Raw genomic sequence first — 26,495 nt, forward strand, 5'->3', positions numbered from 1 at the left:
GTTTAAACGTTTTTGACAGTGCTAGACTCCAGGAGGGCTGCTTTCTGACTTGTGTGAGAGACTGGCAGGGATAGGAGCCCTATTACAGGTACGTAGCCTTTGTGTGATGTGGGAGTGCAATACAGATAAGATCTCTGCTTCATCTCAGGCTATTCTCAATTTCTCTCCTAACCTCTTCTCTCTGGACTAGTGCACACCAAAATCACAATAAAAATTGCTAGCAATTTGCAAGTGCAATTTTGTGAAGCGATTTTCAGAGCGATTTTTGAATGAATCGTTCTTAAAAATGCTACATGCGGCATGCTTGCAATTTTGAAAAAATCACAATGCTGCTGTGAGAACACCGTCATAGGGTAACATTAGCCAAGCGCCTTTCAAATTGCTGTCGATTTGAAAAGCGCTCAGAAGCACTCTTGGTGTGCACTGTGCACCAGCCCTCCCTCATTCACCTTTGTTTCCCTCTTCCCCTAGTGCTGGGTGTCTGTGTCTTCTTGTCATACAGGAAAGCTAAATAAAAGTGCAATCCTGGTGAGGCAAATATCTTTTTCCCTCTCAGCTTTTCTCTCCTCACCGTTTCTCCCCTTCTCTGCATAAGGGCTCAGACACACTATAAGCGCTTTTCTGAGCGATTTTACTGAAATTGCAATTTTACCGTGAATTTATTGTAAATCAATGGGAGTGTTTTTTAAAAAGCTCTCAGAAAGCTGTGATGGCTAAAAAGTGCTCAGAAAACTGCTTACAGTGTGTCTGAGCCCTTAGTATTTGTATACTGCGGGTGAGTCGGAGCAGTGCTTTTCGGAGCTGTTAGATTTGGGCGCAGCCGGCGCCGCCAAAGACTATAATGGGAATCAGTCTATAGCGGCGCTCAGTAAGTAACGCCGTCAGAAGATGGAGCCCAAGTTGCTTAAAAAACACAATAATTCAGCCTCCAGCAATCGCTGGAAGCCGAATTATATCATTCCCCACTATCCATGGCGGCCTGGAGAGGGAATAGTAATTAACACGGCCCAGACTTGTGCAGAAGCAGGATCATCCATATACAGGCTGTATCCTGTGCCCAAGTCTTTTGGCTCCGTTTTCAAATGTACTCGGGTGAGTTGGGTGCCAGGAGCGCCGAATGACGGCTCTTCCTGCTGCCACTAAACTCCCCGGCGGAGTTAAATACTATTCCCCCTCCGAGTCGTTGTAACTTGGAGGGAAGTGTAATTTGGGGCACGGTGATCACCGGAGCCCTGAATTACCCTTAAAGGGGAACTTCAGCCTAAACAAACATACTGTCATCAAGTTACATTAGTTACGTTAATTAGAATAGATAGGTAATATAATCTCTTACCCACCCTGTTTTAAAAGAACAGGCAAATGTTTGTGATTCATGGGGGCTGCCATCTTTGTCATGGGGGCAGCCATCTTTTTGGTTGAAAGGAGGTGACAAGGAGCAGGAGACACAGTTCCAACTGTCCTGTGTCCTGATTACCCCTCCCAGCTGCACACGCTAGGCTTCAAATGTCAAATTCAAAATGTAAAAAAAAAAAAATGTGCACCAAAACAGCAAAACGAGAACAACAACATCAGAAATCCCATCATGCTTTGCACAGCATCAGGGGAAAAAAGCCTGGGCAGTTTTCTTCTGTGCAGCTAAAAATGAGGCTTGTATAAGAGAAACAAAGTTCTGATGCTGTGAAACTGTTAAAGAAACACCAAGCCTTTTCAGTGCTGCTGAGTCGATTTTTAGTCCGGAGGTTCACTTTAAAGGAGTGATCCAAGGTATCTAAAAAAAAGATCCACTTACCTGGGGCTTCCTCCAGCCCGTGGTAGCCATCCTGTGCCCTCGCCGCAGCTCCGGAGGCTCCCGGTCTTCCTCGCCTCCGCAGCCGACCTCGCCAGGTTGGGTTCCGGGTCAACCTCTTCTACGCTCGACACGTGTTCCGGCCGACATCACCTGGACGCTACTGCACAGGCGCAGAACTACTGCCAGGTCGGCTGCGCCGGTGAGGAAGACCAGGAGCCACCGGAGCTGCGGTGAGGGCACAGGATGGCTGCCATGGGCTGGAGGAAGCCCCAGGTAAGTGGGTCTTTTTTTTTTTTAGATAACTTGGATGTGTCCTTTAAGCGCACTGCACAACATATCATTGCTGCTATGGGGCTCCTGGTTTGGATAACCGCTGCTGAGCGTCATGCACCAAAATCAACTGCTTTGACTTCTCTCTCCTCTCTCTTCTCTCCAATCTTGTTATTAGAAGCCGTAATCTAAAGCTGGCCATACATGCATCAATTGTTACTGACAGATTATTTCACTATAATTGAATCACAATGTCTTTTCCACCTGTCAGTACCGAGTATGGATGTGGCCTATAGGGTTTCATACTATAGTAGAGTGGGTCTTGAGCAGGCAGAGATGCACTGCCACTGATCACCAATAAAAGCAGGTAAGCAAGACATGGATGTTGGGGGGAGGGAGTGAAAACAGTGATGGAAGGAGGGGTACCGAAACTTCGAAATTGGCATTAGCGAGGCAGGGATCATGGTGCCAGGAGAGAGGTCAGTAAAGCAGTTATCTGACTAAGGGAGATGGTGGTCTGGTAAAAGGGAGACGGGATATCCGAGATGGAACTGGGGCTTATTTGGGGGATTAGTAGAGATGGTGTCAAAGGGGAGGACATAAGTGTGGGAGGGGAGGAATGAGCCTTGGGGAATTAAAGTGGCCATACATCTGTTGACTTGACAGACAATCAACCATTTGATATTATCGAATCAGATAACAAATTTGGGTGGAAATTGGTTGAATGTATCAATCTGACATGTTGGGAAATCTCGGGCCAACGTGGTTGTCAGGTGCAATAATCATGGCGTGTGATAACCACGAATGTTAGACATGATGTAAACCCTGGCTGTTGTCTCTCAAAATGTATTATGCGCCCCCGGTGCCTGTACTTTACCTGTTACACTGTCCCTCGAGTGTCCTTGCTCTATTTCCGCATTGGTGCTCCATGTGACTACTGGCATATACGACGTGGGGTGCATGAGTGACGTCATTTGGGCTGGGGCTGCCATGATAACGGGCCTCTAGTTTGTTTTTCCCCCAGGCCAAAAGGTCCCAGTCCTCCCCTGCCACTAACTAGCAATTAAAACATAGTTTAATCCTGGAGCTGCTAGCTACAAATGGTTTACACATTTTCTAAAATGTTCAACTTCATGGAAGAGTTTAGTACTACAATTTGCTGCATCTGTTTTGAATGCAAGTTGTGTAATCTGCCCTTGTGTTGGGCTCTGCACATCTATGAAGCTGGTCAATTTGGGTGCAGCCTCCATTTGGAAGTGCTGCCCATCTCCAGTTGTACAAAAATGTAAGTTTACTTCATCCATGTGTATCAGTTTGCATTCAATTTATCTAGATGAGGGTTTAGGTCGCATTTGTATTCAAAGTGTATATTTCAGTCCCTGGGGGACACTGCACACCTCTGTTGGCTTTTATTTCAGTGGCAGCCTGATTAGGAGTGCTGCCGATTTTTTAACTAATAGATAAATCCTAGATGCTTTAAGCAGTCAATCAATCAATAGATAAACCCTAGGTGGCATAATCAATACAACCACGATTAATAAATAGAATTTAAAGGACAATCTTTATATTCTATTAATTGTATATTGATTGATTAAGCAACTTATTTATTAATTGGCTTATTTATTAATTGGCTGACTATATAATTAAACTGTCTAGGATTTATCTATGAATTGATACAACTATCAACATAATTAGGGCTTAACCACTTTACCCCCGCGCGTACGGATTTCTCCGCCCCTTTTTCCATCCTTTCACCCCCAGGGACGGAGAAATCCGTACTCTGCGCACTCCCGCCGCTGTCCGCGCTCTCGCTCGTAAACACGCCGCCCGCCGCTAGTAAACACGCCGCCGCCCGCTCGCCCGGAGATCAATGAACGGGAAAATCCATTCCCGTTCGTTGATCTCAGCCCCGCAATGATCTGCTGCCGCTCGGCTGAGCAGCCCGATCATTGTGAAAAAATAACAAAGTCCCAGCCTCTTTCTACTTCCTGCAAGAGTCCAGAAGGACGCTTGCAGGTCGTATGAAACAAATTGGTAATGGTGCCATCTTGTGGCCAAATAGTAAAACTACATCCTAACCATTTTTTACACACAAATAAACTTGTTTTACACAAAAAATTAACTCCTTACCTCCCACACTCCCCAATTTTTTTTTTTTGTAATTAAAAAAAAAAAAAAAAATTTACAATTTAAAAAAAATACATAAATAGTTACCTTAGGGACTGAACTTTTTAAATATTTATGTCAAGAGGGTATAACACTGTTACTTTATAAACTATGGGCTTGTAATTAGGGATGGACGCAAAACTTAAAAAAATGCACCTTTATTTCCAACTAAAATATTGGCGGCAAACATTGTGATAGGGACATAATTTAAACGGTTTTATAACCGGGATAAATAGGCATATACATTTAATGGGTTTTAATTACAGTAGCATGCATTATTTAAAAACTATAAAGGCCGAAACCTGAAAAATAATAATTTTTTTCCCACATTTTTTCCTATTTTCCCATTAAAACACATTTAGAATAAAATTATTCTTGGCATAATGTCCCACCTAAAGAAAGCCTAATTGGTGGCGAAAAAAACAAGATATAGTTCATTTCATTGCGATAAGTAATGATAAAATTATAGACGAATGAATGGAAGGAGCGCTGAAAGGTGAAAATTGCTCTGGTGGTCAGGGGGTAAAACCCCTCAGTTGGGAAGTGGTTAAAAATAAAGCTAATCTTTCGTAAATTTGCCATGGATGCTGAAAATCATCTTATATCCTTTGATCTATAGTTTTAAGGACTGCTGTAAGAGACTTTGGCCCATATGCAATTAACTTTTTTCTGACGAGTGTTCCTTTGCCTTTTAAATCATCAGCAAGTGACAAAATACTCAAAACAATTTTGATTGTACTGTTTCCATTTACTTTTTGGTAATTTTTCAATTGCAAAATGCTAAAACTTTTTTTTTGAAGGAAGTTGAAAAATTATCTACTAGGAGAAATTCAGGAGAAAACGTTAAATGCATATGGGCCCTTGTATGAACCTAAATTAGGATTGTTATGTACGTAATTCTTGGGCAACACATTGGTGTAGTGGATTTGCTTTGCAGCACTGGGACAAGACAAGACAAATAACACTTATATCGCGCTTTTCTCCTGGCGGACTCAAAGCGCCAGAGCTGCAGCCACTAGGACGCGCTCTATAGGCAGTAGCAGTGTTAGGGAGAATTGCCTAAGGTCTCCTACTGAATAGGTGCTGGCTTACTGAACAGGCAGAGCCAAGATTCGAACCCTGGTCTCCTGTGTCAGAGGCAGAGCCCTTGACCATTACACCACCCAGCCACAGTGGGACCATAGTTAAAATCTCAGCCATGGCAGACAAAAATACCCCTGCTTAAAGAGGAACTGTCACAAAAAACCACGTACAAATAAGAAGCACATTTCTCTCAGCGTAAAATGAGTCATAAATTACTTTTCTCCTATGTTGTCGTCACTTACAGTAAGTAGTAGAAATGTGAAGAGATGGACTAGCCCAAAACCTGTCGGTAATGTCAGATTTCTACTACCTACTACCTACTGTAAGTGAGGGCGACATAGGAGAAAAGTGATTTATGGCTCGTTGTGTGTTTTAAATTTTAAGATTTTCATGACAGTTCCTCTTTAAGGAAAACTAACTCCGCTTATTTACTCATGCTTAAGTTCAATAAAAAAAAATTGGTGCCAAATAAAGTTTTTGCAGTTAAAGGAATACTATCGATTCACATATTTTTTTCAATTGACACAGGAATTGTTTGGGAAGTGCTGCTAAGTACTGGTGTATACATTTTAGTAGCAACTTATTTGTTTACTGTTAGCAAAATACTTTCAAAGTTTACTGACGCCAAAACTGATGGCTGACTGAGCCATGAGGAGAGGGGAAATTCCCCTCACACTTGATCAGTTAACTCTATGTGTTGCTCTGTGTGTGACGAGAAGAGAGCTCCCAACAGCTGCAGCTTCCTGTGTTTCTGACTGAAGTGTCTGAAGAGAGCAGAGGAAATGTAACTAATTGTCACAGCTTTTCATACTGTTTTTGCTTTCAGAATTTGATATGTTTGATATTTGCTTTCTGTAGTCTGATATGCAACTCTGGCTGTGCATTGAAGCAGACACCCCTTCTGCAATTGATTTGCCCCAATATAGCTAAATCCTACCCTCAATAAATTACAGTTTTTGCCTCTGATATTTAACATGAAAAGTAGGAAAATGTTAACACAGCTACTTAGACATTATTTGCACACTGTCATTTTAGACCACTTGGGTATCGATAGTATTCCTTTAAGTCTTCTGACTAAAACGTTTGCTTGCATTACTTGAGGTAGCTGAGTTGAAATAGCTAATAACAGGCTCTGTGAGTAGGACTACTAGGACTACTTCTAAATTCGGTTCAGGCTGCCTGCAAGGAGGTGGAGCACAGACAGACCTGTTTGAGAAGGTTGCAGACTGTAGATGTGTAATGGCTGTAGGTGTAATGGCTACTTGACTTAATCAGGGTTTCCTACAGTACAAGGCTAACCTGCTGCATTTCCACTCTGCCCTTGCTGTTGCTAAGCAGGAATATTTCACCAAGCTCATCGGAGCTCAAGTTTCCAACCCCCAGCGTCTCTTTGCCACTTTCAACTCCCTGCTTAAACCCAGCCCCCCCCCCCCCCCCCCACCCTCCGTTTCTAGCCTCTCTGCCACGGATTTTGTCAACCACTTCACCAACAAAATTGCCTCCAATTATCAAGAAATATCCAGCCTTCACTCCTCACCTCCCACCCCCTCCCATCCAGCTCCTTCTCCATCCTATCCTCCCCTCACCTCCTTCAGTCCTACTATCATTGAGGAAGTCAACCACCTGCTGAAGACTTCCCATACCACTACCTCCTCCCTTGACCCCGTCCCCTCTGACTTACTCTGTCCTCACTTCACAGATTTGACCCCAGTCCTCACTGCCCTGTTTAACATCAGCCTATCCACAGGCACCTTCCCTTCAGACTTCAAGCAGGCCACTGTACTACTCCTGCTCAAGAAACCCTCCCTTGACCCCTCACTACCCTCCAACTACTGCCCTATCTCCCTCCTCCCCTTTGTCTCAAAACTCCTTGAGCGTCTAGTTCACAAACGCCTGACCCAGTACCTCATTGCCAACTTCCTGCTAGACCTACTGCAATCTGGATTTCGGCTTGTCCACTCAACCGAAAAACAGCTCTTACCAAAGTGGTTAATGACCTCGCCTTAGCTAAAGCTGAAGGCAAATACTCCATTATCCTCCTCCTTGACCTTTCAGCAGCGTTTGACACAGTGGAACATTCTCTACTCCTCAGTCCACGGGCATTCATGACCTCACCCTGTCCTGGCTCTCATTCTACCTCTCCAACTGCACCTCCATGACCTCCTTCAATGACTGCTCATCTACTCCCAACCACCTCTCGGTAGGATTTCCCTAAAGCTTGGTCCTTGGCCTCCTATTGTTCTCCCTATACACATCCTTCATTGGCAATGTTATCTCCTCCATGGTTTTTAACTATCATCTGTATGCAGATGACACCCAGATCTACCTCCACACCCCTGACCTATCAACCACTACCATGGACAAGGTCTCCTGTTGCCTATCAGCCATCTCCTGCTGGATGTCCGCTGCTAGGTTTCTGAAACTAAACCTGGACAAAACGGAATTTATTATCTTCCCACCACGGCCATCCCTGAACCTCCCAGATGTGAATGTCATTGTTACTCACACTACCATTCGCTCTACCTCTCAAGCCCGCTGTCTGGGTGTCACCCTGGACTCCGCACTCGCCTTCACCCTTACATCCAAACCCTCACAAAGTCCTGCAACTTGCACCTCCTTAACATTTGCAAGATCCAGCCTTTCCTGACCTCTGTCACCACCAAACTCCTCATCCATGCCCTCATCATTTCCCGCCTTGACTACTGTAACACCCTTCTGTCTGGTCTCCCTATGACCCGAATTGCAGTCCGTCATGAAAGCAACATCCAGAATTATCCACTCCTCCCATTGCTCCACCACAGCAGCTCCCCTCTGTGAATCCCTCCACTGGCTTCCTATCCAGTCCAGAATCCGATTCAAGATACCTTGTCTGGCTTACAAATCTGTCCACAAAACCTGCCCAACCTACATTTCCAATCTTACCCAGAGGTACTGTAACGATCGGCCGACCGTACTGTTACGGCTGGCACCGGCTCCTGCCCTGCAGAGTTGTAGAGAGACAGGCGGAAGGTCTAATGCAAGCCGGGTCGTTATCAGAGTCAGATGGCAGACAGGGACAAGATCAAGAATGGTCAAATACAAGCCGGGTCAAACACTGGTGTCAGATGACTGAGGTACAAAGGGACAAAACAGAGAGTGGTCTAACTACAAGCCGGGTCATTCACAGGTATCAGATCAGGGAGCAATGACTGGAACTGAGTCGCAGCAGCCAGGAACTCAGGCTAACCTAGCCAAGAGCAATGCTGGGACTCAGAAACCAAACAGAGGCTTATCACAGTAACAATATCTGGAGCAAGCTCACACTAGCCTATATGCGGCAAAATACACGCTATAACAGGCGTGCGGCCGCGTTCCGGAAACGCTTATAAGCTTACTGCATGCGTCACTTCCGCCGCGTCAGACGCGTACGTTCCGACGCGTCACTTCCGGTACGCCTGCCGCCTGCTTGCATAGGCTGAACGCGTACGTCCCATGCGTCCTTTGGAACGCACGCCTCCGCCCGCAGCCGCAGACTGAGCTGGCGTGGAACGCAAGCCGGAAGAGCCCGACTCGTCGCAGGCACGGGGATCAGGTTGTATTGTTACACTACCCCCCCCCTGAGGAGTGTCCTCCGGGCACTCTACCCCTGGTTTACTGGGGAAATTCGTATGAAATTCCTGTACCAGCTCTTGAGCATGCACCTGTCTTGCCGGAATCCAGCATCTCTCCTCTGGTCCGTATCCCTTCCAGTCAATCAGATACTGCAAAGAGTTCCTAACCCTTCTTGAGTCCAGAATTTTTGTCCACCTCGTATTCTGTCTCACCTAATACTGACACGGGAGGTGGTGGGGACGTGGAGGTCTGAGACTCTTTAGCTGGTTTCAGTAGAGATACGTGAAAGGAATTTCCAACTCTGAGGGAGTCGGGTAACTTAACCTTGTAGGCCACTTCATTCAACCTTCTAATGATAGGGAATGGTCCGATAAATCGTGGACCTAACTTGGGTGTAGGCTGTCGCAACGGGATGTTTCTGGTGGATACCCAAACAAGATCCCCCGGAGACAAATCCGGTTCCCGTGACCGACGTTTGTCAAAAGAACGTTTCTGTTTGTCTACTGCCTTACTTAGGTTCGCCCGAACCTGTTTCCAAATTTCCATCATATGGGTTACCCAATTCTCGACGGCGGGTAGATTCGACGGGGTCCCTGAGAGTGGAGAAAATTTTGGATTCAGTCCAGTGACTACTTGAAACGGGGACATGCCTGCAGAAGAACTCACCTGGTTGTTCAGGGCGAATTCTGCGAATGGGAGGTATGCTGCCCATTCCTCCTGGTTGCTGGCTACATAGCATCGCAAGTATTGCTCTATTGATTGATTTATTCTCTCGGTCTGGCCATTGGTTTCAGGGTGGAACCCTGATGAGAAGGACAAGGTAACTCCCAGCCGGGAGCAAAAGGCCTGCCAGAACCGAGAGACAAACTGGACTCCCCTGTCGGAGACAATCCTTTCTGGTACTCCATGGAGTCTGAACACATGTGAAATAAAAAGCTCAGCCAGTTCTTTTGCCGAAGGTAATTTAATCAAAGGAACAAGGTGTGCCATTTTGCTAAATCGGTCCACAGTGACCCAAATAACCGTATACCCTTTGGAGGCAGGAAGATCTACAATAAAGTCCATGGATATGTCTGTCCAGGGCTTAGATGGAATAGGTAAGGACCGTAGCAGCCCGCTGGGCGCAGTCCGGGATACTTTACTGCGGGCACAAGTGGAACACTCTTTCACAAATGCTTTGGAATCTTGATTCAACGATGGCCACCACACCCAACGCGACAGCAGCTCCCTTGTCTTGTTTTCTCCCGGATGACCTGCTGCTTTATCCTCATGGCAACCCTCTCCCCCCACTGCAACCACTCTGTAACCCGGCCACAATAAAGGGATTTTATGCAGCAGTGCCCGCTTCTCCTCTTTCTTCAAGACGTTTCTGCATTCGGTGCACGTTGCAGGTAAGCCCATCTGTGGCCGTTCCATCCCTGCCGCATACTGGTGCCAGTTTTTTCTGTTTTCTTTCTCCAAGAATATCCTCATGGAAATGCTGTAAGACCTTGAGCCTCCACTGGGGGGGAACGTATAACCGTCCGGCAGGTTTTCCCGAAGGAGCATCACCTTGATAGGGAGAGAGAATATCCATTAAGTCTGTGTCAGGTACTGAGGTGGACATAGTTGCAATGATACATTGCTCGGGCACTATCGGTTCGGGGTTTTGGGTTTCTTTGGAACTGGGTCTAAACGCCCGTGACAAGGCGTCTGCCTTCACATTCTTAGGGCCTGGCTTGTATGTGATGGTGAAATAGAACCGAGAGAAAAAGAGCGCCCACCGAGCCTGTCTAGGAGTCAATCTCTTGGCGGACTTGATATACTCCAGATTCTTGTGATCTGTGTATACGGTGATAGGATGGGTCGCCCCCTCTAGCCATTGTCTCCATTCCTCGAAAGCCCACTTAATTCCCAATAGCTCCCTGTTCCCGATATCGTAGTTCCGCTCCGCCTGGGAGAACCTCTTGGACAGGTAGGCACAGGGATGTAATTTTTCTGGGCTTCCTGAATACTGAGAGAGGACCGCTCCTACCCCAATCTCAGAGGCATCCACCTCCACAATGAAGGGACGAGTGACGTCGGGGTGCGTGAGAATGGGTGCGGAGCAGAACGCCTCCTTTAGGGTCTTGAATGCTAGTTGGGCTTGAGGTGACCACTGACTGGGATCGGCTCCTTTCTTAGTTAGATTGGTCAAGGGCGCCACCTTTAATGAATATCCCTGGATAAACCGCCTATAGTAGTTGGCAAATCCCAAGAATCTCTGAAGAGCCTTGAGATTGCCGGGTTGTGGCCAGTTGAGGACCGCGGACACTTTTGCTGCGTCCATGGTCAGCCCAGAATCCGATACCACGTACCCCAAAAATGGTACCTGGTTGGTTTCAAAGATACATTTTTCGAGCTTGGCGTACAAACGGTTCTCTCTCAGTTTCTGCAGCACCTGACGGACCTGGTGCCTATGTTCTGTGAGAGTTGGGGAATAGATGAGAATATCATCTAGATAGACAATGACGAACTTCCCGAGGAAGTCTCGAAAGATGTCGTTGACGAACTCCTGGAAGACTGCGGGGGCATTACAGAGCCCGAAAGGCATCACCAAATACTCATAATGCCCGTCGTGAGTATTAAACGCAGTCTTCCATTCGTCCCCCTGCCGCATACGAATGAGGTTGTACGCCCCTCTTAGGTCTAACTTAGTGAACACTCGAGCCCCGGCCACCTGTCCAAATAGATCCTCGATCAACGAAAGCGGATAGCGGTTTTTTATAGTGATGGTGTTCAGCCCCCTATAATCAATACAGGGTCTGAGCCCACCATCTTTTTTTTCCACAAAAAAGAATCCCGCCCCTGCCGGAGAGCTGGAAGGTCGGATGAACCCCTTCTCCAGGTTTTCTTGGATATATTCCCGCATCGCCGAGCGCTCGGGGCCCGATAAGCTATACAAATGACCCCGGGGAGGCATGGTTCCCGGCAACAGATCTATTGGGCAGTCGTAGGGGCGGTGTGGCGGTAGCTTCTCTGCTGCCTGGGGAGAGAAAACGTCAGCAAATTCCCTGTAAGGCCATGGAATTTGGGACGGCGTTACTTGGGTGCTGAGGAGAGGTAATGTTTGCAGACAATTCTGGTAACAGGATCCCGACCATTTAACCAGTTGCCCTGTACGCCAATCCAACACTGGATTGTGTTGTTTCAGCCACGGCAAACCAAGTACCAACGGTGTGGATGGCATGTTCAGAAGGAAGAAAGTTATCTTCTCTGAATGCAGAGCCCCGATTTTCAGGTGCAACTCCGGGGTTCTTGCTACCGGAGTGGCTAACTCTAATGGGGAGTCATCGATGGCTGTGACCTGTAGCGGACTTTGGAGAGGCAACGAGGGAATATTTAACCGAGCGGCTGCGGATATATCCAGAAAATTCCCTGCAGCCCCGCTGTCAATAAACGCCTGCCCTGTTATCCCCCTTTCCTTCCAATCCAGACTGAAAGGTACTAAAAAACGTTGGCTTTTGAGAGGAATTACCTGCCCGCCCGGATGAACTTCCTCCAATTCATCTAGGCGCTGGCGTTTCCCGACTTCTTCTCGGGGCAAGCGCGGACCATGTGACCGGCACCCCCACAGTACAGGCATAGTCCCTGGGATCGTCTGCATGTCTTCTCCGCAGCTGACAACTTAGATGCCCCAATCTGCATGGGCTCTTCGGTGGGAGTAGGTGGACTGAGTAGGCCTGCCACCATGGGTGCAACACTCCCTGTTCCTGACCGCTCAGAGCGTCTCTGGCGTATCCGGCGGTCCACCCTGATGGCAAGGGTGATTGCCTCATCCAGCGTCTCCGCTGGAGGGTAATTGACCAAATGGTCCTTAACTGGTTCTGAGAGGCCGAAATTGAACTGATCCACCAGTGCTGGATCATTCCATCTGGAGGCCACGGACCAACGCCTGAACTCAGACGCGTATACCTCAGCCGTGTTTTTCCCTTGCTTTAGGGCCCTGATCTTGTGTGAAGCGGTGGTGGTAATATCGGGGTCTGAGTACAGCACCCCCATAGCTTGGAAGAATCCCTCCACTGTGGCGAGAGCAGGATGCCCCTGAGGAAGGCTATAGGCCCAGGCCTGTGGGTCTCCCTGAAGCAGCGAGATTACCAAGGCCACCCTCTGTGTTTCTGTTCCCGTGGCTTGCGGCCTGACAAAGAAATACATCATGCAAGAGTTCATGAAGTTGCTAAACGTGCCACGATCTCCTGAGAACTTCTCAGGGAGTGGAAGTTTGGGTTCTGCAACAAGTGCTACTGGTGCTGCAGGTGCTATCGGTGGAATAGGTGGTGGGACTGCTTGGGCCGCCGGAGCCACCGGGGGTTCAGCAGCATCATCCGGCTCCTCTCCCAGAGGAATGGCCGCAGCCGCAGCCTGTGCCAATGGAGTCACCATATCAGCGAGGCCCTGGACCACCGCGGCCAGCTGATCAAACTGCCTTTGCAAATCCTCCATGTAAATGTGTCTATCCCCAAGGGGGTATTAAATTTTAAGGCCTGTTATAATGTAACGATCGGCCGACCGTACTGTTACGGCTGGCACCGGCTCCTGCCCTGCAGAGTTGTAGAGAGACAGGCGGAAGGTCTAATGCAAGCCGGGTCGTTATCAGAGTCAGATGGCAGACAGGGACAAGATCAAGAATGGTCAAATACAAGCCGGGTCAAACACTGGTGTCAGATGACTGAGGTACAAAGGGACAAAACAGAGAGTGGTCTAACTACAAGCCGGGTCATTCACAGGTATCAGATCAGGGAGCAATGACTGGAACTGAGTCGCAGCAGCCAGGAACTCAGGCTAACCTAGCCAAGAGCAACGCTGGGACTCAGAAACCAAACAGAGGCTTATCACAGTAACAATATCTGGAGCAAGCTCACACTAGCCTATATGCGGCAAAATACACGCTATAACAGGCGTGCGGCCGCGTTCCGGAAACGCTTATAAGCTTACCGCATGCGTCACTTCCGCCGCGTCAGACGCGTACGTTCCGACGCGTCTCTTCCGGTATGCCTGCCGCCTGCTTGCATAGGCTGAACGCGTACGTCCCATGCGTCCTTTGGAACGCACGCCTCCGCCCGCAGCCGCAGACTGAGCTGGCGTGGAACGCAAGCCGGAAGAGCCCGACTCGTCGCAGGCACGGGGATCAGGTTGTATTGTTACAGGTACACTCCTAGCCACTCACTCCGCTCCTTCAATGTACTTCGCCTAACCGCACCCCGCATCACCCAATCCCATGCACGCTTCCAGAACTTCTCAAGAGCTGCTCCAACACTATGAAACTCCCTATCTCCCCCATTAGGGTTTCCCCCTCCTTCAACATCTTCAAGAAGGCCCTCAAAACCCACTTTTTCACTCTGGCCTATCCCTCCCTCACTAGTGCTCTAAACCTGCAGCTGAACTCTGGTCCCATACCTTTTGTGTCCCCACCTCGCCCTCTAGATTGTAATCCTTCGGGCAGGGCCCTCCTCCTTATGTCTCCTACCTGTTCACGCACCTCCATCACTATACACCCATCATATGGATCTAAATGAGCTCTTGAGTGAACTCGACTTGCCTAATCTCCATGCTCCCATACAGTGACTAAGCATTACCTTGTACTTATACTGTGCTGCGTGATCTGGTTTGCATGTATTTCTGTATTGACTTATTGCTGTATGTCACCCCTAAATATTGTCTGTAACCTTAACTAATGTACAGCGCTGCGTAATATGTTGGCGCTTTTTAAATATAATAATAAATAAAAAATAAACGGCCTAGAAAAGGAAGAGACTCCTCCTGACCAGGTACTTTAAAGGTGATTTATTTGATATTAGTTAATGAAAGCACTTCATTGGTATCAGGTAAAACTAGATGTATGACCTGCAGAGGACTAGGAAAACATCTGTGTTTTGAGCTGAGCTTTAAACTTTCTATCAACTCTTTTAACTTTCTAAGTAGGAAAAGTTTCAGCTCTGTCCTTGAAAGCCTGGTTATGCTGAACAGAAAATTATTAATACATGATTTAGATTTATGGAATTCAGATGGTTATAAAATGGAAAAGACATTATTGAGTAAGTCATTTTGTCTGACCCAAGCTTGTAATAAGGACAATTTAGACTTTGACATCATTATATTGCTATTTTTATTATTCTGACTTGGATATTTTTATATATGTATTTTTATTTACTTCTGAAACATTTATATGATAACATTTAGCTTTTAGCAACAACTATGTGAAATAAAAAGACAAAAGCATATTTTTCAGATGTGTAAGGAAAATACTTTGTTGATGTCATCCAGCAGTTCAAAATTACATAATTGTGTACAGTAACATTTACCTGTGAAACAGTTATTTATATTGGGTAAAACTTTCCAGTGGTATGACCTGCAACTGACGATGATCAGAGGCTTAAAGCAAACCCAAGCCGAAGCTCGGGTTGACACTTACTATTTAGAGAGGAAAGCCTCAGTATCCTAATGAGACTTTCCTCAGTTGTCGCAAGCTTTGCTGAGCGGGTTTCCCCTTTGCTGAGCGTGGCCCCCTTTCACATCGGGGCTGCGCAGCTCCTCTTCCCAGATCAAGTGCGCGCAATGGCCACATGAGCCTACCCGCGCATACTGTGCATGCACGGGCAGCTCAGTTGGCTATTGCGCACACTAGATCCAGGAAGAGGAGCTGCATGGCCTTCGATGTCATTAGCGACAATGTATTGTCGTTACTCTTCTGGGGGGGGCCACACTCAGCAATGGGGGACACAGAGTAGCGAGGGAAGCCTCAATAGGATCCTGAGGCTCCCCTCACTTAAGGTAAGTATCTGATTTTGTACCTGAGCTTCGACTCGGGTATACTTTATTTCTTTGCAAATTTAATACAGTAGCTAAGGTTCTAGAAACATACAGGCTCTTCAGAAACAGGGTGTTGAGAAGGATGTGCATTTCATTTATATGCCTGTTAATTTGGGTAAGTAGTAAAAATATCAGTAAAGTGCAGCTGGCTTTATAGTAATATAGTTGTTGGGGCTTTTGGATCTCTTTGATGCGATATCCATAAAAGATAACTGAGGCGATGGTATCCGATGAAAGTTTTTACCTTATTTCCTGTAAAACGTATCTGGGACACGGACTGCATCCTCCTTTCCCCCTGATTGCTTCCAGCTGTGGCAAAAAGTGTCCGGACCAGGCCCCGACTCTCCCCTGGGATGCCATCCTTGTGCTAGAAGAAGTAGTCTGCAATAGCTGCCATGTCTGCACAGTTAGGCTTTGGCTGCGCACGTGCCCGTGCAGTTTGGAAGCCCTCCACCAATTCCGCTGTCTGGGCGGTCTTCAGGACATTGTTCACGTGTGAGAGGCAGCAGAGGGCTTCTGAACTGTGCAAGTACTTGTGCAGCCATGCAATCTGCGCAGGCATGGCTGCTATTGCAGACTACTGGTTATGGGGCAAGGATGACAACTGTGGGGAAGGTCGGGGCCCAGTCCAAACACTTTTTACCAAAAGTGGAAACAATGGGGGGGGGGGGGGGACACAGCAGTCAGTGTCCCACATACTTTTTGTAGCAAATATGGTAAAAACTTTTATTCAACACTGTTGCCTCAGTTATACTTTAAGATAGGTTCACATGCTAGATGACACTTGTCGGAAAGGGCCAGCTTATCGACAAGGCAACTGAGGCAATATTCTCTGGCCTTGAGGAAATGTCCAGTGATAGAGGGGCTGAGCTGGGCCTCATAGGGGCCCCATAAACTGTTGTGAGTGGTGTGGAGAAGTGCCTTACCTCTCCAGCATCACATCTTCCTGTTATTGCTTGTAGTCTTCATGTCTGCAGCCAGTGATTCTCATTGTGTGACCCACACAATGGCATAGTGGCAATTAAAATCTGTTATCTGGGTTACCCAACTGCTTAATTCTGATATCTGGGGACCACATAGCTTTCTGATAACAGTAGTCAGTCTGTAGATAAAACAAAAGAAAAAACAGGGCACCGAGAGCCCAATAGCGCAATATAGTTTTAACAGAGAAAATCTGTCTAGATAGTTCGTGCAGAATTATACTCACAAAAAAGGGTCACCAGCAGGCAACCACTTGAAAGGCAGGTGGGGAGAATTGGTACCCGACCCCACTCGGGTATAAAAGTCGCTCTCTGTAGATAGGAAAAAAAAGGGGCGTACCCCTCCACCAAGGGTGGATAAGTAATATGTATCAAACGCAGATAGAACAGAGGCGCCAAAAAGAGTAAAAACACTATTACTTAAAAACAGTAAAAAGAGGGAAGGTAAGGTGGACTTACCTCTCTCTAGCAGTGGACAACAAGACTCTGAGGTAAAGTAGAATGCATTTATTAAACAGTGTAACTCCTAAAGATGCAACGCGTTTCGCGGGCCTCAGCACCGCTTCCTCAGGCTATAAAGGAGTTCAAAAAAGCTGTATCCAATCCAAGTATTGAATGAGGCGCTGGAAAGGTGTATTTCTTCTGTTTTGTGTTTGTTTATACTCTATTAATAATTAAAGCCATTATATGCAAGAATAACAGTAATATACCTTTATGGCATACATGTTAAAAAAGCCAAGTCCCTAAGTTAACTATTTATGTATTTTTTTTCTTACAAGTGTTTTATTTTGGTAAATATGGGGGAGGGGATAGAAAGGGTTAATAACTATAGGAGATTTATTTTTAAATGTATTTTAAATTTATTTTACTTTTTATCCACTAGATGACCACACACTTTTTCCTGTGTACCTAGAACAGCACACAGGAAGTGAGTTTGTTTGTTTTTATTTTCATTTTCAATTATTGATCACTGCTACTTGCTGGAGCAGTGATCATTTATTCATTTGGCACTTTGATTGGCTTTGGGAACACGTTCCCCAATGAGAGGATCATTAGCAGTGCTTGTAAACACAGCAATGCACATGTATATGCCCTTGATCTTAATGGTCAGAAAGTTAATTGTGGTCTCTCATTCCCTGTGGACTGAGATTTTCCAACTTGCCCTAGCAGCCTTTCAACCTATAAACAGGGTAGTCAGAACAGAGGGAGTTTGGTTAAATGTATGGCTTTTCTTGTATGGACTTGGTCCAGCTCTGGGTGGCTTTCAATATCAATGCCTTCATGTTAGCGATGAGCCAAATTTTGAGTTTTTTGTAATTACGAGTGTGACATAAAATTTGCAATTATGACAGGTATTTGTAATTTGTACTTATCAGAAAATGTGTAATTCATAATTTCATAATTTGTAATTTCAAGTTGTAATTTCACATTAAATTGTAATTTTGTGTTTAATTTCATGCAACTCATAATTTCTTGTAAAACAAGAAAATTACATGAAATTACGAGTAACACGTAATATTAGTTTTTTGTGAAAATTAGTAAAAATACTTGTAATTATGACAATTTTAATAAATATGAAAATTGAATCATGAAAATGATCATAGTTACAAAAACGATCATAATTCTGAAACATTCGTGTATGGTCATTACACAACATTTCACATAATTGTTCACGATTATGATTTTTCCAATATGATTGTAATCGTAATTAGTGACATTCTTAGAGTGAGGCCCTGTTCACAGTGGTCAGTTGTATTGCAGAATAATTCTGCATGTCAACTCAATATTTATTCAATTCTATTATTTATTTATGTATTTATATATATATAGTATTTATTTAATACTACTTCTATTACGCAGGGCTGTACAGAGTATATTGTCTTGTCACTAACTGTCCCACAGAGGGGCTCACAATCTAATCCCTACCATAGTCATATGTCTATGTATATATCATGTAGTGCATGCATCATAGTCTAGGGCCAATCTTTAGGGGGAAGCCAATTAACTTATCTGCATGTTTTTGGAATGTGGGAGGAAACTGGAGTGCCCGGAGGATACCCACGCAGACATGGGGAGAACATACAAACTCCTTGCTGATGTTGACCTGGCTCGGATTCAAACCGGAGACCCAGCGCTGCAAGGCGAGAGTGCTAACCACCACTACGCCACTGTTCTGGTCATTCTATGGGGCTGTTCACAGTACTGCGTATTAACTGATCACATTATACTAACGCACTGCATGCAGGCTTTGTATTAAAGTCTATGTCCAGTTTCCATTGCAGTTCACACTCATTTTAACGTGTACCTTATGCAACTGACCAGTGTGAATCCAGGCTAAAGAATATATATATATTGGGGACAGCTAATTCAAAGTGAACTGTAACCCTGAGAATGTAATACATTCTATATACGGTTTTGGTAAAATATATTAATATAATAATTCTGTCTTAGCAGTCTGTGCTGCGGGTGACACAAAGCCCTTATGAAACAAATGCATTAACTTCCTCTAAAATTTGGGACACAGATGACACATGCAGAGAGTGATTGTAATGTATATGTGTAGCTGACTTTTCTTTTTTTCCTTTTGCTCTCTGTTTGAGCTACAGCACTAAAATCCCCTTTGATGCTGAAAACATGGCCTCAATAAAACTGAGACTGTGGAAAAGCACCCAGGTGCATAACCAGAGTTAGCCTATTGTACATTCTGAACCATTACTTAGGACTGCAGGCGTGCATGGCAGTGACTGTAAAACTCTTAAGTGCTTGCTGTGAAGAAAGCCCTGCATAGTAATTTACAGCACTTTTGTCCATTATGGTAGAAAGCTTTCTATGAAATATATTATTATTTCAAGAATGTGAATCTACATAAGACAGAATGCTGTGCGAAGAACATCACAAGACTTGTTTAAGAAGTTTCCTTATTATAAAACTAGTTGTACAATAATAATAACAACAACAATATGAATAGTAGTACTTGGGAGCATATGAAAGGCATATTCAGTTAATACTTATGAAAATCACATTATTCAGTTTTGTGCATATCTTTTCAATGTTCTTTGAGACAGTTTGCAAATGTGCCTTTGCATAAAATCTGTCAAACTTGGGGATGGCGAAGTGAAAGTTTCTGCCTTTTTTTTCCCTTTTATTGATTTTGTTCAAAACCATATTTTTTTCTCTTTGATTGTCTACCTGTGAAGGTAGGCCCTAGAGGACTATATAATGGAATGTGGAAGTGTACGTATATGTACACCACCAGTGAATTAGGCACAGCGTGAGGTGAATGACAGGTCACCCTGCTGCCACTCAAATTCCCAGCAGCATCAAATACTATTCTCGCTCCGAGTCGTAGCAACTCAGAGGGAGAAGTAATTTGGGGTCCAGCAATTGCTGGAGCCATGAATTACCTGTGTACAGGCTGCACACTATAGCATTAGTGCTATAGCAGCGCCCAAGTCACCTGCTTTTATCTGGAAGCCCCTTTATAATAAGGGGTCCTGCAGAATTCTCATTTCTCTGAGGTATGTAGGTAAAGAGGGTGATTTTTTACAAAATAGTTAATTTAGGCACGGTCGCAGGTGGGGAATTTTGGGTGCCACCATTGTCAAACAGCACAGTGCGCCTCCATCCTGAGATATACCAACCTGCATTGTCTATGACATATGGGTGCTCAGCAATCCTCCTCCTCTCTTGCAAAGCTCTATCCAAATCAAGGACAAGGTGTTCATTCCCACCTCTGTGCTTTAGAGGTTAGGGTAATAAAGCCCACTCAGTGGAGATGGGTGCTAGGGGGACTTATGGTGGAATCCGGTGCCCTCTTTAATAAGGAATCCTGATGCCTGTCTTCTTCCAGTTAAATAGGTAGATGGGGTCAGTTCTGCAGGGCAGTTAGGCAGGACCGCCATAAGAAATTTCTGGGCCCCATACTGGGCAAACCTACTGGACCCCCTCATGCCAATCTGCACAAAGGCCTGAACACATGAACGCCTTTGTGTCAGATTTTCATCATCTGTACCCCCACCCTCCAGCACACGTCAGTGAGGGCAGCCAGAGCCAGGCAGGCACTATTTCTTTGCTGCCTGAAGCAAACACAGTAGTAGGTATATATATATATATATATATATATATATATATATATATATATATATATATATATCACATGCTCTGTGATGTGCATGAACATATGAAACTTTCAAATTAACATGAATTTTTATCCTCTGCATTACCCCACGTGACAGGATGCATTTTTACAGATGACACACATCTCTTGTGTTTCTAGGCTGTTTACAGCTGAAGATGAGTTCATTTTTAAGAGTACAAAGGTTTAGGGAGACTAAGGCCTTGTTCACATTACAAATCGCCAGCTTTCGCAAGTGCACTTTTCTAAGTAAAGCAATAGAGTAAAGTACCTATTTACGGAAGTGGACTGATATTAACTAGTCCTTGATACATCCAGCCAACTACTTTATTCTCCTCATGGAGTATGGGGTCTGTTATTCTCTTGCCCCCTCCTTCCATTATATTTCTATTATACTCAATTAGACTTAATTCTATTGCTTTACTGATGTACAGTATTCTTATTCAGGTGTTGTTCCACTAACTTTATGGTTTATAACTGATTCCTTAAAGAGACCCTGTAACGAAAAAAAAGTTCCCCTGGGGGGTACTCACCTCAGTAGGGGAAAGCCTCAGAGTCCTAATGAAGCTTCCCCCTCCCCTGTAGCTGCAGGCAGCCCAGCGCTGGCTCCCCCGAAGTGTCCCGGAATCCTTCCTCGACAAGCCTGACAAGCGCTGATAATGATAATTTATTTTCCTTTCCTGGCTCCAGTGGGGGCGCTGTTGCGGCTCTCTGCACCGAAATAGGCGAAAATAGCCGATCTCCGTCGGGTCCGCTCTACTGCGCAGGCGCAGGAGACTTGCGCCTGCACAGTAGAGTGGCCCGACAGCGATCGGCTATTTCCACCTATCTCCGAGGCGGAGAGCCGATGCTGTGCCTGCGCTGGAGCTAGGGAGGTAAATATTTACATCCCCGCCGTTCCCGGAGCTTTTTCGCCGCCGCCGTGGGACTGAAGAGGATGGGGGAAGCCTCAATAGGATCCGGAGGCTTCCACTACCTGAGGTGAGTTCCCCCCCCGGGAGGTTTTTTAAGTTACAGGTTTTCTTTAAATGTAGGGTATAGGGGTTGCAATTTAAATACCCCTTGTCTATACTCTCTCTACATCTGATATGAGGATTCTGACTACTCTCCTCCATGTCCTGTATCATTCTTTATTCTCTTTCATGCCCTGTACTATTTTTTATCTGCTCCTGGAGTATAAGAGCTGGAAATTGGATACCCTCTGTGTATACTCCTTTCTTGTCCCTTTTTGGCACTTCTTTTTTTTAATTAAATAATGGATTTTTATTGAAGTTTTCATTTATACAAACAAAACATTGGAGTTAATAAAACATTAATGTAGAACAAAAGAGCATATAACAATGTCAATAATAAGAAACATTTGTAAATAATCTTGTGCGATAGTCACATATATAGTACTTAATCGAATGATTAAGAGGTATGATTCCTAGAGTATAATGAGTTTTTGAAGATTATAACAAGTTTTAAGACAAGTTTTTAAACAAGTTTTAAGGAGTGTGGAAGGATGACCAATCTATTTGCATGTCAAAGGGGTAGGTCATTTTCAAATTTTGTTTTTTAGAGTTCTTTCCATCTGGAGGTTAAAATCAATTGTGTAGTTTAGGCTGGGGAAAGATGGGGTATCTGCTGAACCCCAATTGATTAGTATCAGTCCTCTGGCAACACACAGAATCTGTGAAGCTATTAGACAGAAGTGGGGAGGAGTCCAATATGTAGGAGAGCGAGTTGTGGTGTGACCTCAAATTGTTTCTGCATAACATAACGTAATATCTGGGCAATTAATAACCAAAAGTTCTTAATTATTGGGCACTCCCAAAGAATATGAACCAGGGAGCCTATCTTATTGCATTTATGCCAACATAATGGGAATTTCTGGTTGAAAATAGTGCTAGACGGCGTGGTGAAACATACCATTTTAGAAAAATGTTGTGAACAGTCTCCCAATGATTTATGCAGGCTGATGTATTATTAATCATCTTTAAGAAGGAGACAATATGACTATGTTCTACTGGAAATTGAAGGTCATCTGCCCAGGATACTATGTATTTATGCAGTTGTTTGTGGCCAGACCCCAGTAGTTCTTTATATTTCCTGGCACTTTTGGTAGATGTGTGGGTCCTAAAACTTTTTCTGTGGACTCTGTGTGAAACATATTCTACCTACTTTATTCTTTTTCTATTTTGGTGGATCTTCTATGGGCACTGGGGCTCTTTTCATAGAAAATATCTGTGAGCCTAGATTTTAATATGTGCTTTGTTTGTTTTATTTTATAGAATTATCTTTATATATATGGTGGCCTGATGAAGAGCTTAAAAAAAGCCCGAAACGAATGTATGTCGTTGCCTAACCTAAATGATCAATGCTCATCACCTCAAGCCAGACCATGATATTGATGGTTTCATGATAGTCTCTTGTGTTGTTGTTCATGAAGACTACTTATATGAATGAAGATGTTTTTAATGAAATTTTTTTTTAATTTTGTATTGTGCCAATAAAGCTTTGTCTACTTTTTTGTACTGCAAGACTTTGCCATAGTATTTTTTCTGAAAAACTACAGTTCTCTCTAAAGAAGCAAATGGTTCAGAGCTGTAAACAGACAGCAAGGAGGAGCAGATCAGGCTAAGGTATATTAACCTTTCTCTGCTCTCCCTTAGCCTGGACCTAAGTGTCAATATCCACACATTAGTGTAGCATGTACTAATGTGAAGACAAAGCTAGAGCACAGGAGTTCCAAGCTGAGAGCTTTCCCTCTCAGCACTGCATGTGGGGAGTGGGGAGTGGGGAGTGGGGGGGGGGGACTAATGATGAGAAATTGCACTTAAGAGGTATGTATGAGAGAAAGCAGGAAAAAGTCTGTGTGATTTGCTGGTACTACTATTGAACGACATTTAGTGTCTATTTTATATCAGCAAGCACTTCCCCCCTCAAAATGTTCTGATCAAGTGTCTTCATGTGCTTTACTTTGCTTCTTGGTAGGGCCCTCTGGCCGGCCCCATACACATCTCCCACCTGTAATGCCAGTAGCCCTGAGCACCGCCATAATGGCAAATTACATTGTCAGGGGCAAACCCAGGATTTTCAAGGGTTGGATTCCTGAAATGTCTCCCTCAGCCACACACAATGCAGTAAAATAATACATCAAAAAGCAAGAAGAAAGCGAGTGCACACCAATGTCTAATGCCTAATGCGCTGCTAGGGCAGTATCCAAGGGTTGCTGTTGGCGATCACACTTTAGCTGCTCCTTATTAGCCCGGCTGTTAAAAGGCTTGATTAAAAGACAAAAGTGGAGAAAAAAGAGCGCTCCATAGTGTAACACCACTATAATAAAACAAATTGCGCAAATTAAAATACACTTACTAGATGTAAGATGAGTACAAACATGTAGGTAGGCTAAAGCCTTAAAAGCCTTCCAAGGTGGGAACATCCTCAGACTGCCGTGGCCATCGGAGTAGAGTGGATCTGGTGGAAACTGATCCTGGATTCCCCACCAAGGAGTATACGTGTGCTGGTGGCGTTATTACGCGTTTTGGCGTTCCACGCCTTCATCAGATCATCGGATCTGATGAAGGCTTTAGCCTAACTACATGTTTGTACTCATCCTACATCTAGTAAGTGTAACTTAATTTGCGCAATTTGTTTTATTAAAGTGGTGTTACACTATGGAGCGCTCTTGTTTCTCCACTTTTGACTGTGAAGTTATAGCCTGGAGTAGGCTATAACTTCACAGTCATGCAACATCCAGATAAACAAGATTTGTCATATACATTGCACAATAGAGAAAGATTCCAGGAGCAACACACCGTATCCTTCATACAAAAATCCACATCTTTACTCTTCAACTTCATAAAAAACAGCAGCTATCTTGGTATAAAAAACAAAGCAGTATAATAATATGGTAGGACATTATGCTGCGTACACACAATTCAATTTGACTGACAGGATCTAACAGTCAACTAATTAAAAACAATTGATGTAAGCTTTAACAATGGTAGAGAAAGAACAATCGAAAGTTGATAAGGCAGTCAGACATTACCTGACATCATTGAGGAAGAGCAATCTCACCATGGTGCGCACTAGCCCTGCACGGCCATCACTACACAAACGGCTGTTTGCAGTCACTGCATACCTTTCACTGCATCTGTGACTGCACATTGTATTATACCTGGCAGTCAGTGCATACCTTTCACTTGAATGGATAGCAGACTTGCCCTCCATAACAGATTGTCGTTAAAGAATTTAAAGTTGATTCATCTCATATACAGCAGGGCCTCGAAAGTCCTCCTGTATTGTTATTTTTCGTCACTACCTCCCTGAGTTGGGACTTGCATGCCATGCCTGCTGCCTTCCTTGGATGGGTGATGGTAGCCGTTCCTGCTCCTTTGCCCACAGCGTGCCTGCTGCCTTCTTTGGGTGTGAGGTGGTGGTAGCCATTTCTCAAGCTCCCCCTCCGGACTGGAATCGAACCCTGATTCCCCGGCCATTACCCGTGGTCACCATGGTACTGAGAAAGTAATATGCAAACTTGTTTATCAGTCACACATTTGAATGAATGGCAGACCTGCCCTCCAGAACAGATTCTCATTAAAGGCAAGTGGTGTCATCTCTGGCACACAGCGCTGGGTCAAGGGTCCATCTGACCACAGATGCCTGGTCTGCAAAGCACGGTCAGGGCAGGTACATTACTTATACAGCACAATGGGTCCTTCCTTGAATGTGTGGTGGTAGCTGTTTCTCAGGCTCCCACTCTGGACCGGAATTGAACCCTGATTCCCCGGCCATTACCCGTGGTCACCATGGTACTCAGAAAGTAATATCGAAAGTTTATCAGTCACACAGTTGAATGAATGGCAGACTTGCCCTCCATAACAGATTCTATAAAGGTACTGAACAGCAAGCAGAAAAGTATTTAAAAAAATAGATGTAAGCTCTACAATGGTAGAGAAAGAACCATCGAAAGTTGATGAGGCAGTCAGACATTACCTGACATCACTGAGTGAGGAAGAGCAATCTTGCCATGGTGCGCAGTAGTCCAGCACGGCCGTCACTACACAAACAGCTGTTTGCGGTGAGTTACACAGTGAGTTTGGTCTGTCAGTGTAAAGCAGTACTCTAATTACATTCCCTGATTGATGTATACACATGCAAGATGTTTTAAAGCACTTTAGGCCTCCAGTTTAGCATGCAATGTGATTTCTGCCCTTAAAACGCTGCTTTGCGTCAAATCCAGATTTTTCCCCGGGACTTTTGGCCTATATCCCACTCCTCCATGCAAAAACTCAGATGTTAGACCCCTTGAAACATCTTTGCCATCACTTTTGTGGCCAGCATAAATGTTTCTAGTTTTCAAAGTTCGCATCCCCATTGAAGTCTATTGCGGTTCACGAAAGTTCGCGCGAACCAAAATTTTTGCGGAGGTTTGCGTTCGAGGTTCGCAAACCGAAAATCAGAGGTTCGAGCCATCTCTAGTGCTTATACCTGACTTATTCCCCAGAGCTTCTCCATGCTCTGTACACACACTGCTGCTCCATCCAAAGTCAACTGTAGCAGGGAAAGAAAGGGGGCAGTGCTGTGAGCTGCAGGATGCCTGCAGATATTCTGGTGTCACAACTTGTGCCTGTCCCCCAGACACTGCACCGGCCCTGGTCTGAGGGGG

The 26,495-nt window shown here is 44.9% G+C and overlaps 1 protein-coding gene across 2 annotated transcripts in view; it reads right to left on the minus strand.

The window, feature by feature from the left end:
• The window catches only part of LOC137551591 (uncharacterized), a 261,627-nt gene that overhangs the window by 16,297 nt on the left and 218,835 nt on the right, over window positions 1-26,495 (minus strand). The window contains exon 2 of one of the 2 annotated variants that reach the window (XM_068271350.1): window positions 9,845-10,450. The exons of the other annotated variant lie outside the window; for it this stretch is intronic. Within the exon in view, the coding sequence (XP_068127451.1) occupies window positions 10,227-10,450 (224 nt within the window). The 3' untranslated portion in view covers window positions 9,845-10,226. Of the gene's footprint in view, window positions 1-9,844; window positions 10,451-26,495 lie in introns of those variants that run through there. 2 annotated transcript variants of the gene reach the window in all.

The sequence above is a fragment of the Hyperolius riggenbachi genome, chromosome 1 (assembly GCF_040937935.1).
Source record: "Hyperolius riggenbachi isolate aHypRig1 chromosome 1, aHypRig1.pri, whole genome shotgun sequence".
NCBI lineage: Eukaryota > Metazoa > Chordata > Amphibia > Anura > Hyperoliidae > Hyperolius > Hyperolius riggenbachi.